At 37.7% G+C, this 13,036-nt stretch overlaps 1 protein-coding gene across 2 annotated transcripts in view; it reads right to left on the reverse strand.

The window, feature by feature from the left end:
* LOC128684756 (centrosomal protein of 76 kDa-like) overlaps positions 1–10,052 on the reverse strand; it is a 60,379-nt gene extending 50,327 nt beyond the window's left edge. Inside the window, exons 1-4 of one of the 2 annotated variants that reach the window (XM_070102025.1) lie at positions 9,565–10,047; positions 7,257–7,464; positions 2,477–2,618; positions 204–286 (exon numbers count right to left, since the gene is read on the reverse strand). In XM_070102025.1, the coding sequence (XP_069958126.1) occupies positions 204–286; positions 2,477–2,618; positions 7,257–7,464; positions 9,565–9,624 (493 nt within the window). In that variant the 5' untranslated portion in view covers positions 9,625–10,047. Of the gene's footprint in view, positions 1–203; positions 287–2,476; positions 2,619–7,256; positions 7,465–9,564 lie in introns of both variants that reach the window. The other variant, XM_070102033.1, reaches the window with a different exon arrangement.
* Between the last annotated feature and the right edge of the window lie 2,984 nt (positions 10,053–13,036).

Raw genomic sequence — 13,036 nt, forward strand, 5'->3', positions numbered from 1 at the left:
GACAATGTTTCGCCCACACAGTGGGCTTTTTCAAGTCACAAACAGATCTGTTTGTGACTTGAAAAAGCCCACTCTGTGGGCGAAACATTGTCAATAAAGGATCACATTAAACTGCATATGTGTTTATGTTTCCACCTTTTACATCCATAGCTGTATCTCACCAAATACTTAAAATTAGATGAGAAACTCCAGCTCAGTATTACCTGGCTTTAAAAGCTGGAGATCAAAAAGAAACCCTTCGTTGAACTGAGGTTCACACACACAAGGAACTCCAGAAGTCACAAATCTGAAAATAAATATTAGTCAAACACTTCATGTGTATTCCCCAGGTAATTATATAAATGGTGACAGCAACACAATTAAATGTCAATCATGGCCAATCATTAATCAACAAAAACAATTTAAATTGTCTATGCATTTGTGTGAAATAATTTTCTTCCATTATCCAGCACAATCATAAATTTTTTCATCTATTTTATCTCAGCACAATTGCTTTTTTTTAGAAATTTAGAAAAAAATTGCATAAAGAGAGGTTGGTCCAAGTATGGGAGACATGATTAAAGGGAAAGACAATTTGTTTTTAATTGAAAATAAACAAATAAGGATCCATTTTCTGCATTTACAAAATGGAGACTAAACAAAGTGCAAAAAGTCCAAATGGTGTGTGTTTGATCACTGTATCCATTTTAACTCTTTCACTGTAGGTCACGTGGATCTACATAAATAGAAACAGTGCTGCTCTTGTAATAATAATAACACTAACATGTATCTTTATCTCTACAAGTATGCATACAAGGTATACAGACCTAGCTGACATCAATGAATTACATATTAATACAAAAGCCCCTTGTTATGCAGAGCATCTCGTACAAATTAGGTCAATTTTGTCCCAGGATGCGACCCACACCAGTTGACTAACATCCAGGTACCCATTTTACTGATGGGTGAACAAGCACAGCAGGCATCATGTGGAAACACATTCTGTTTCCAGCCATACTGGGCTGGAAAACAGCTAAGTGTGCTAGTGATTGAGATACAATCTACACTAATTAATGGCAGCTTTAAATTTGCTGGGAGCGGCAAATTTTGGCACAGATATGAGAGAATGCATGTGTATGGTGGGTGTGCACAGTATAAAAAAAAGGCCTGCCTCCACACAGTGCATGATGGGAACAATTGACTGCATTTGGGTTAAAAATAAAGGACTTTGGGGAATATTTTTCAGTGTAGTTTAACCTTTAAACTGTCCAAATGTTTGCTCACGAAGCACTCCAAACGTAGATCTACATTTATTTTTACATTGTTTCTTATGGAGAAAATCAAGGTCAGAGCACTACGCGTGCAAACGTAGATCTACGTTTGGACAGTCTGAGGGTTATGATTTTATTGCCTGCTTCTTGGTGTCAATTTTAGGCCACTTTTAGACCATAAGTATCCTAAAATAGGCCTTAAAGTGGTGGATATAGCAAATTTTTAGTGATTTTCCATAAAGAAGGGTAGGAGCTATTCCTATCTATTCCCATCTCCATGAACAAGCATAAAATTTTTTGTGATGATGGATTCATTAATCACAACCTGGGGATGTGATTAATGAAAAGGAGGAAGGTTACTTTAGTGGCTGGAATGCCTACAATTATTTTTTTTAAATTAAAAATTGTTGAAAATATAAAACTGGTCAAATGACCTGACTTCTAGACACTTAACAGGGTAGTTCTGACAATTGAATGGGCAGTTTCTTGTAATCATTGGATATTACAAAAGGCATATTGGGAATGGGCTCAGTTTGAGCACTGGAATTGGCCTAAGATATGCCTCAAGGTGGGTGAAAATGCTGTTGTGTAAAAAGTGATCCAAGACCTCCAAATCTGAGTTTGCATAATTTATAAGTATTTAACCAAACTTTACATTTTTTTGGTGCCATTATCTTTAGAAAAAGATATAATGCACAACTATGTATCATGTCCAAATAATAAATAAATAAATATAATGCAACTTGATATAATGCACTTCAATATAATACACTTCAATACAATGCACCTCAATGTAATGTACCTTGATATAATGCACCCTGATATAATGCACCTTGATATAAGTATAAAGCACTGCAATATAATGCACATCAATATAGCACACCTTGATATAACACACCTTGATATAAATTACCTCATTATAATGCACCTAAATACAATGCACATCAATAAAATGCACCTCATAATGCACCTCAATATAATGCATCTCAATATAATGCATGTCAATATAATGCACATCAATATAATGCACATCAATCAGGGTTTAGACAGAAATCAAATGGAATAAAAAAAATAATTTTTAGTGAACTGAAGTAATAAAACAAAATTCCTTTAAAATACAGTAACAGGTGGAATCTAATATCCTTAAGTACTTTTGTAATAAAAAGTTAATTTTAGTATTTATTGTAATTTAATGAGAATTTGTTATAATATAGTTGAGTGCCCACCTTTGACTGTTGAGTGCAAGGTGAACAGTTAAGGAAGTCTGGTTGCCATCACGAGGTGTTGCTTTGATTCCTAAATAGTCGATAAATGCTCTGCCACCACACACATGTAGGTACAAATACTGGCGTCCTTCAACAACTTGCTCTGTAGAAGAAACCCATTTAAATGAGAATAAAAGAAGCTTGTACAATTGAAGTCTTTCCCCCCCCCCCCCCTAAAAAAAAAAGAGTTCTGAATCTCAAGAAAGCTGAAATTATCTTAAATTAAGTAAAATAAGATACAATCTTGACTGTGACCAAAATTTTCCAACATCAAATGAGCTTTTGTTATGTCATGCCCAAGTCACTTGTGTTCAATACATGGTGATCAAATTAATTTTTTTTACTTATTTTTTTAAATTTTTGGACATTATTATAAGTTCAGAAATTAATTATCCTCAGTATTTCAGTAAAGGTCTGATACAACAGACTAATAGGAAGAAGGGGATGTTTGATTTACCGAGAATTCTGATATATGTACTGAATGTTTCAATTAAGGAGATTTAGTTTGCTCAATCGATTGACTACCAGATACAGACAAATGCCCAATAAAACAAACTTTGTTTGTTGTACCGATGGACTACTGGACATATTAAGAATAAACTAGGGTACAACACAGTATTGCCAGTAAATGAACCTGAAAAGAAAATGAGTTAAAAGTACAGCACAGTACATACATTAGAACAAAGTACAGTACAGTAATTTTTTTTTTCAAGGATCTCAAAGACTTCCACAGATTCCAACAGTTCCAGGAACATGACCAGTGTCATTATATATGTACACAGATGTTAGAACAGTAGAGTGAAACAATTGTGTTTTACACTATATATCGTGTCTGTGCTGTGCTAGGTGCCTTGTTGTGTGTGTGTGCACACACATAACATTTCTTCTGAGCACATTTTGTCTGTAGCAGGAATTGTTGTTAGGAAGTGATCACTAAACTTCAACTGAATGAGTAGTCGGTGATCAGTTTGGTGGCATATGTGTACTGCTGGTGTTGTGACCTAGTATTTGTGTATTATTTGCCTGATGAATGACAAACAAAAGTGGGCATATGGTGGTCTGTTGCTGGTCTTGACCTGATACATATTGTATATACTGAGCATTGAAATGTCCACAAGATGGAAAAAGAGTTTAATGACCACTTGTAACTCTTGTGGAAATAATCAGCAAACCCAATCTATATGTTACAGCTGTCCACCAAATGCATATTAGTGGTATAATTTATGACAACAGCAGGTCTCAGAATGGGTTTATTGGTGTCTCTATTAATATTTCCCGTCTTTCATTTCGTGGTGGTGAATTAATGTCAATAATGTTATGTCACATTTGTCATGCCACTGATATGCCATGATGTCACTGGCATGAAACACCTGCACCTCACTAGTACTAATGCCTGCACTGAACCTGGATGTATGATTACATGTTCCCTGTACTGTTCCACATACACATATGTCATGTTCACATGCAGAAAATCACTGAGTATGAGGCATGTGTACAAGTTACCATGTATAATGTATGCCCCTTACCAAGACATAGTTCCATCATTTTTTTCAACATCACCTGAGATACCCAATAACTTCCTGGTATCTTTCAATACTTTGCTTTCCTGTATACACAATCAGATCCAATTATTATTATTATTATAATCAAAAAGAAGCGCTAAGCCAGAAGGGCTATACAGCATCAGATCCAATATCATACTAATTTCATAATCATGCAACACGAAAAAGCTTATTACTAAAGCCTTTCCTCTTGCTTTGTATATACTGCTTGAGCAACAGTCTACTTTTGAAAAGGATCAAAGGTTCATTGATGACAAGGTTCTTGAAGGGATAAATATATACACTGAACTTCAGTTTCAGATACACAAAAACATCCCTGATCTTGTAAAACATGTTACTTCTGTTGAGCCTTGTTTTATTTGAGAAGTGTAGCATATGTAACAGCAACATAAATCTGTTGATGGGGATGAGATCACTGAATGCTTGGGTATAAATTAGATGGTCAGTCAACAAGTATAATTGAATATTGTGCTTATATACATATGGTATAAGCATTATTGTGGCAAAGAAGAGCTACATCTTAGCTACAGCTGTGTCTTTCCACCGGTATAGCCATGATTGTGGTGAAACCGTTTTTGACACTGTGTACCAGTTTCCCTCGCTATAGTTTTCATTAGTGGCTCATCATAGAATTCCATAGAATTCAAGTTTACTGGCATCATTCCCCAGGATACAGTTAAGCTGGACTGCACTCTGTGTATCAAATTGATTGGGATTGGGCACAAAATCTGCATCTTCCTGCCAATCCCAGATGCAGTCTGGTGGTGGCTGCTGGATATTAGCAGCTGGCTGTGGTAGTTTTGTGTGTGGATAGTGGAGGCAGCTGTGGGTCATTGCAGTGTTGGGTGTGGGCCTCCCAGCCTGGGCTGGCACTGGTACTGCATGCCTCAATGCACCACTACATGCTGCCACATGTGGTGCCAGCATTGCCTATGGCCTATTACCCATCCTAATTGATGCACTACCATCCTCGTTATCACTGTCACCAGTGTTTGTTCCAGGATGTACTCCATCCTCTGAGGATAGTAATGGGCACATTACCAGACTATGCAGTGCCATAAATACTGATGCTTTATAGGTGAATTATCTTTATCACTATCACTACTAAATTGGTCATCGATTGCTAGGAAATCAAAGTTCACATCACTAACACTATTGCTCACATCGGAACCGAGGCCATGGGAAAATACAAGCTCTTGCTTACATCATGGAGGTGGATATATTCCAGACAAATCAACCCCAAGTGATAATTGTGGGTCATTGGGTTTTTTCAGTAACATGACATTTCTGGTGTCCTGAACATCACTTGCAGTCACTGTAAGTTCGAAACCAAAGAACTCAGTGTTGGTTCCATAATCCTCATTGTTGGTGCTGTCACCGAGGAAAAAAACCTGTTCAATTTTCCTAGGAGTGAGGTCTTTGTGTCCACGTGGCATGGTGAATAAGGTGTACTAAATGTGGTCTTCCCAAAGTTCACTGTGGCAACCTCAATTTTTTGTATACTGCATACACTGCAAATCTGTTTTCTCATAAGTAGTCCTATAGGCCTGGGTGTGCAACACCAGGTGTGCAACCTTGGTGTTGCACACCCAGGCCAACACCAAGGTCTGATGAATAAGACATGTGTAACACCAAAGTGTTGCACATATGTTTTATTCATCAAACCCTAACCTGGACATTGCATTATTGTGTTTGAAATGATATTCATTAACTTGTAAACTATAAATTCGTAAATTTAGATAATTTCTCTAATGTTTAAAAGTATTTTTAAGATATAGTGAACTTAGTAACATTTGATCACCTTATTTATCATTCACATCTTGATAACAGTCCTGGATGAACTAAAATGTCTAATTTTATCTCTAGTTCTTAGTCATGAAAGGTATATAGTAGTGAAATTTAAAAATCTACTGACTACCAGTAAGTTATAGTTAGGTTTTTCTGTCAATTTTGTCATGAGAGTAAGACACATGTGCAACATCTGGGTATCTTTATTGTAGACGTTTCGCCATCCAGTGGCTTTATCAATACAAATTCTAGGACATAACTTGAAGACAGTAGAACTATGTACAGAAGATGAGGTAATCAGTCCCTCAACCTAGGAGTAGGTGCGAACAGCACCATAGTCGTGGAGATTCTGAAGCAGAAGAAAGAATCCTGGCGCTTATATAGTAACGTCAGGTGAAGCAGACGAGGGCAAATTCACTGGTAGGCGGGATTCCCCAGTGGAAGTAGGTCCTTCCCAAAGAGATGGGTTAGTAGTAGTAGTAGTTGTTGTCGTAGTCGTGAAGGCTATGTACATGTCCTTCACGACTACGACAACAACTACTACTACTACTAACCCATCTCTTTGGGAAGGACCTACTTCCACTGGGGAATCCCGCCTACCAGTGAATTTGCCCTCGTCTGCTTCACCTGACGTTACTATATAAGCGCCAGGATTCTTTCTTCTGCTTCAGAATCTCCACGACTATGGTGCTGTTCGCACCTACTCCTAGGTTGAGGGACTGATTACCTCATCTTCTGTACATAGTTCTACTGTCTTCAAGTTATGTCCTAGAATTTGTATTGATAAAGCCACTGGATGGCGAAACGTCTACAATAAAGATACCCAGATGTTGCACATGTGTCTTACTCTCATCTTGTCGGTATTATATACCATTCGTACACAATTTTGTCATATTATTCATGAAGCTTGTTTTGAACGATTAACATTTTATGTTGTACAGAATATGTTTTATTTTTCTAACCTCAAGAGCCATCTGCCACCAAGGAATAGTAAACCAAAAAAATAAAAATCATTCACCAACATTCATTCAATTTCTGCATTGCAAATTATCTGTCAATTGCAACATCCCCGCCCCTTCTTCAGGGTACAGGCACTGCCCTTCCCACCTCCAGGACTCAGGTCTGGCTAACTTGAATCCCTGAAATCCTCCATAAAAGTTATCTTGCTCACATTCCAACAGCATTATTAAAAACTTGACTCCTTTCACCCCTTATCTAACATGCTCACAACAATCTGCTGGATGCTTAAGTCCCTAAAACTCAAGCCTCTTTTATCCCCTTCCTTCAACCATTCACAGAATGATCCCCACCCCTCCTACCTTCCGTTCCCAGATTTATACACCCTCTTCATCACCCTATCCCTCTCCATCCTTATAAAAAAAAATAGGCACCTTTTACTTTTAAAGGCAAGTTTGTTTTTGGGGGTTGAGATTGCTGTCTAGTTGGGGTAGTTGCTAAAACCCGCTGTACTAAAGACTGTATTGAGGTGGAGTCTAATAAACGTGCCACGACTATTTCTGGATCAACTTCAGATGACTGTCCAGCTTCTTCTGCTACAACTTCTCGAATTAGTTGGTCGATTGTAGATTGCAAGTTTTCCTGCAAGACAAAATAGTTTTAAAAACAGAACTGTACATATATCACATATAAGTCTTAGTAACATTTTATAAAATTCTAATATATTCAATACCTAGAACTACAACTAACAATGTAATTTTCTGTGGTTATTGTTCAGTATCAGTTGTATCACAAGTTTCTTGTTACACAATTATTTGCAACAAAATATTTATCATACTGTATGAAATGAAGCATTAAATTATCTCATCATAATAACAAAAGATTAACTTAACTTACTGCATTCTATGAATATATCCAAATTGGTTATTAATAAAGTCATGTTGAAAATTTATTTGTTAAAAGTTAAGTTTTAAATACAGAAAAGTTATAACTATGTTCACTTAAATATTTATATTTGCATTATACAAACAAATATTTAGGTCAGGCTTGTTTCCTCGTCAGCTAAGTAAAACTATACATGTGCAAAATGAGTTCAATATTAATTTTATATTTTGTATTTATGTGATCTATGCCAAAACACTGATTGGTTAGTTTTGAGCAGTTAAGGTTACTGACAAGTATTCATCTTCAAAATTATTGCTGTCTTGAGATGTGGAGGAGGAAACATCTGGCTGTGATAGAAACCCTTATGTCTCAAAATTAATGGATGGGTGATAGAGTTTTTATCTCTAAATGACCCACATGGGGTAGGGTGTCTGAGGTTTGGTTGGTACCATCCTCACCTCATACACTGAGGGTCTAGGATGGATCCACAGCACAGGTGAAATGTTGGGCATGTTTCCTTATATCCACTACCTCTGTTCACCTAGCAGTAACTATATACCTGGGTGTTAGTCAATTATTGTGGGCTGTACCCTTGGGAACAAAGTTAGAGGACCCCAATGGAGAAAAAAAAGACAAACAGTCTCTAATGACATACAGACTTTATGGGACTATCCTGGGGGGCTAACCCTCTGAGGGGTTAAAATTGTGAAAAAAAAAAAAATTTGTATCTTATCGAAGAACATTGATGATAGCAATGAAAATATTTCAGTCTGACTTTATTGAGTTAACTAGGTTAAATCAACCTAATGTTTCATTTATATATGCCTTTAACATCTATGTATCTTTAGAACCAAATTTATACTATAGTACTATGTAAAATCTTTTATCAGTTTTCTGAAAAAAATCCTAATAATTAATAATTATTGAGAATGGGATTAAAGGAATAATTCTTAGGGCAAAGGAGGGGTTCTAGACATGGTTCAGTCCTTCAGAGTGTTTTTTTGAGATTTAATGTGCTGTTGGAAAGTGAATGGATTCTGGTAAACAAGCTGGCCATGAGTCATGGAGGTGGAAAGTACAGTGTCTGCACTCAGAAGGGCTGAGGTGGTTTTTGCAGTTTAGAGGGTTATCTGAACTGAGTTGTCTGCACATTTCTGACAAGACAGTTAATGAAGAAATTGGGATATTAGTTTGCTGTAATAACTTGTGAACGAGGGCCTGTTCTGATTTGTATCAAACAGAAGTGAGATGCAGCATCCAGAGCTGATGTCACAAGTGAGGGTGGCTCACATGTGGAAAGATAGGATTTGTTCGGATTTTTAACCTGAAGGGTTTTTCATCCAGGATAACCTAATGAAGTCAGTGCATTATTGAGGAGTGTGTCTTGTTTCCACTGTGGTCCTTCAATCTTGTCCCCAGGATGTGAACCACACCAGGTGACTTCTGGGTGGACAGGGTCAGCAGGTGTAAGGAAACATGTCCAATAACTCCCCCCAGCCGGGGATTGAACCATGGACACTCAGTGTGTGAAGAGAGAGTGTTGCCTACCAAGCCATATAATACCTGTAGGAAGTAGGTTATCCTAAATATGTACTTTACTAAACCTACTTCCACTTGTGGGTGAGACTCACTTGTGATGTCAACTCCAACTATTTCATCTAATGTCTATTCTAGTATATAAGGTTTGGTTGCTTATCTGTGTTATAAGGGACTGACCACCTTACACTGAAGAAGTTTATTATGAAGGCAACAAAGATACCACGAGAGTTGCAAATGTATCTTATTCATCATTGAAGCACCTCCCTTGAGTTATTTATTAGTGAAAATAGACAAAATACATGATAACTAAACTCTCACCTTCTCTATCTCACTTCTTATTGCATCTTCCATTGTTCTCTCTACAGTTTCTTGGGACATTGTTACTGCTGATGTTGAGAACAATTTTATGCAAAGATAAACTGCACGACTTCTTCACAACATTAATATTGATAACAGGCTGATTATTATCATTATAATCACTGGAAAACACTAAACCTATAGAGGGCATACACAGTCTGGTGAATGGGCATTCATTGTTCGGGCTTGATCCAAGGAAGGAGAGGAGTTCTAATTCTCAGAGTAACATCCCCTGACCAGCATTATTTACATACACTGTATGAAACCCAGGTGGGCTTAGCGCTCTATAATAATAATAATTCACCAGTATACAAGAAGTGTCCCCTTCCCTTGAGGTGAGGCTGACAAGACCAAAAAAAAAAAAAAAAAAAAAAAAAAAATTAAATACTCAGTCACAAAATGTTGTTGTTGTTAAGGTTTATAGTATCACTGTCACCTGACTCGTGTGTCTGGCAAGGAAACTTCCACCAAAGTGGGAGTTGGTAGGTTTTTATTCAGGTACAAGTACACATAAATACAGTTACATAAATTATCATACATGTGGTTTATTGTTCAGATGTATTTTGTAATATGTATGTGTAAAATTGTTTTTTTTGCTTTTGAGGAGTGTACTGACATTGTATACCAAGGTTTTTCGCTATGTTAAATTGTCTCCTTGGTTTTTTATGTATAATGTATATGACTTTTAAATAAAATATAAAAAAAATCATACATAGCAGCATATGTGTGGATTACCTCGACTAGTGGCGGTAATAATGGTTATAATTATGACCTTAATTTTTGAAAGGTGGACAGGTAAGCTAGCGGAAGGCCTCAATCAGATGACCAAAAGCTCTTACGGCGGGTTGTGGAAAATTACATTTATCTGAATGTAACTAATTATGTACATAACAGTAAATGATAACAAAGATAATTAGTATTTATCAATGTTACATAGACAAGTAGGAATTTGGGACACCTAGGTCGCAAAAAATGTCCCCCTTCGATACCTACCACTGTCATAACCACAAGCTGCTCTGGACCTATTCCCCTCAAGGAAGGTTCCTTGATGTTGGTGAGGGGCTCTTGATTTAGGGAATTGGATCTGTGCTCCAGTTCCCCGAATTAAGCCTGAATGCTTTTCACATCCCCCCCCCCAGGCGCTGTATAATCCTCCGGGTTTAGCGCTTCCCCTTGATTATAATTATAATAATTATCTGGACCTATTAATTAAGTGAAATATACATACACCAGGAATACTGGTAAATATATAAATTTGTGGACTGTATATTAAAAATAATAAATGGTTATATATATACACAATTACATAACAGAAGGAAAATATATCTTAATATCACTCACCAATTTGACTGGAGATTAATGTGTATCATACTCAGAAAACCTGTCTAAATTTATGAAAATACTGGCCAGAATTAAACATAAACAGACTTATCTGAGGTTCCTGGAGCTGTCTTGCCCAGTAGCCTGATACTCAAATTATGCAGGAATGCACATACAACAATTTCGCCTCCTATTTGAGAGGTGTCAACTCAATTTTAACCTCTAGAGCACGAAAATTCCTCACAATATTAATTAACGTCTTACTCCATTCAAACAACAATGGCCACAGCCCCCCCCCCCCAGCCGCAGGTTTCCCATTTTCGATAACATACTTCTTTTAAAAATACAATATAGGGCAAAGGCAATGTTCGCGGCTTTCACTGAGACCCACATAAAGGATTACTTGGACAACGAAATATGGATCCCAGGTTACAACCTATACAGATGTGACAGAGTGAACAGGCAAAAAGGGGGGGGGGGTTGGCCTGTACATTGCAGTCACTTGTTTGCACAGAACTGCTTAATGCCTCAAATGATGTAGTGGAAGTTTTAGCAGTAAAGATCGAGAACCAAAACCTAGTCATTGTGGTAGTCTACAAGCCTCTGGATGCAACATCCCAGCAATTCCAGGAACAGCTGTTAAAAATTGACCACTGTCTGGAAAATCTTCCAGCTCCTGCACCCAACATCTTGCTCCTGGGGGATTTCAACTTAAGGCACCTAAAATGGAGGAATATAGCAAATAATACTGTTGCAGTAATAACACCAGGAGGCAGCTCTGATGAAAACTCACACACACACGAGCTTTTAAATCTCTGCACAAAATTCAATTTAAACCAGCAAATAATAGAACCTACTAGACTGGAGAATACACTAGACCTCATCTTCACTAACAATGATGATCTGATAAGAAATGTCACCATATCAAAAACAATATACTAAGATCACAACATAATTGAGGTTCAGACATGTATGCGCGGAGCCCCAGACCGACATAATGAGATTAGTCACGAGGGAGCATTCACCAAATTCAACTTCAATAACAAAAACATAAAGTGGGACCAAGTAAACCAAGTCCTAACCGATATAAGCTTGGAAGACATACTAAGCAACACAGACCCCAACTCATGCCTAGAACAGATTAACTTGGTGGCACTCGATGTATGCACAAGGCTTATTCCTCTAAGAAAAAGGAGGAGTAGATGTAAAATAGAAAGAGACAGGCGCTCCCTTTACAGGCGACGGAAAAGAATAACAGAGCGGCTAAAAGAGGTCAATATATCTGAAATGCGTAGGGAGACACTGGTCAGAGAAATAGCAAGCATTGAACTTAAGCTAAAGGAATCTTACAGGAGTCAGGAATCGCGGGAAGAACTAAAAGCCATAAATGAAATCGAAAGAAACCCAAAGTATTTCTTCTCCTATGTCAAATCAAAGTCGAGAACAACGTCCAGTATTGGGTCCCTACTTAAACAAGATGGGTCCTACACAGATGACAGCAAGGAAATGAGTGAGCCACTCAAGTCCCAATATGACTCAGTTTTTAGCAAGCCGCTAACCAGACTGAGAGTCGAAGATCAAAATGAATTTTTTATGAGAGAGCCACAGAATTTGGTTAACACAAGCCTATCCGATGTTATCCTGACGCCAAATGACTTCGAACAGGTGATAAATGACATGTCCATGCACTCTGCCCCAGGGCCAGACTCATGGAACTCCGTGTTCATCAAGAACTGCAAGAAGCCCCTATCACGAGCCTTTACCATCCTATGGAGAGGGAGCATGGACACGGGGGTCGTCCCACAGTTACTAAAAACAACAGACATAGCCCCACTCCACAAAGGGGGCAGTAAAGCAACAGCAAAGAACTACAGACCGATAGCATTAACATCCCATATCATAAAAATCTTTGAAAGGGTCCTAAGAAGCAAGATCACCACCCATCTAGAAACCCATCAGTTACACAACCCAGGGCAACATGGGTTTAGAACAGGTCGCTCCTGTCTGTCTCAACTATTGGATCACTACGACAAGGTCCTAGATGCACTAGAAGACAAAAAGAATGCAGATGTAATATATATAGACTTTGCAAAAGCCTTCGACAAGTGTGACC

Source organism: Cherax quadricarinatus, chromosome 5 (assembly GCF_038502225.1).
Source record: "Cherax quadricarinatus isolate ZL_2023a chromosome 5, ASM3850222v1, whole genome shotgun sequence".
NCBI lineage: Eukaryota > Metazoa > Arthropoda > Malacostraca > Decapoda > Parastacidae > Cherax > Cherax quadricarinatus.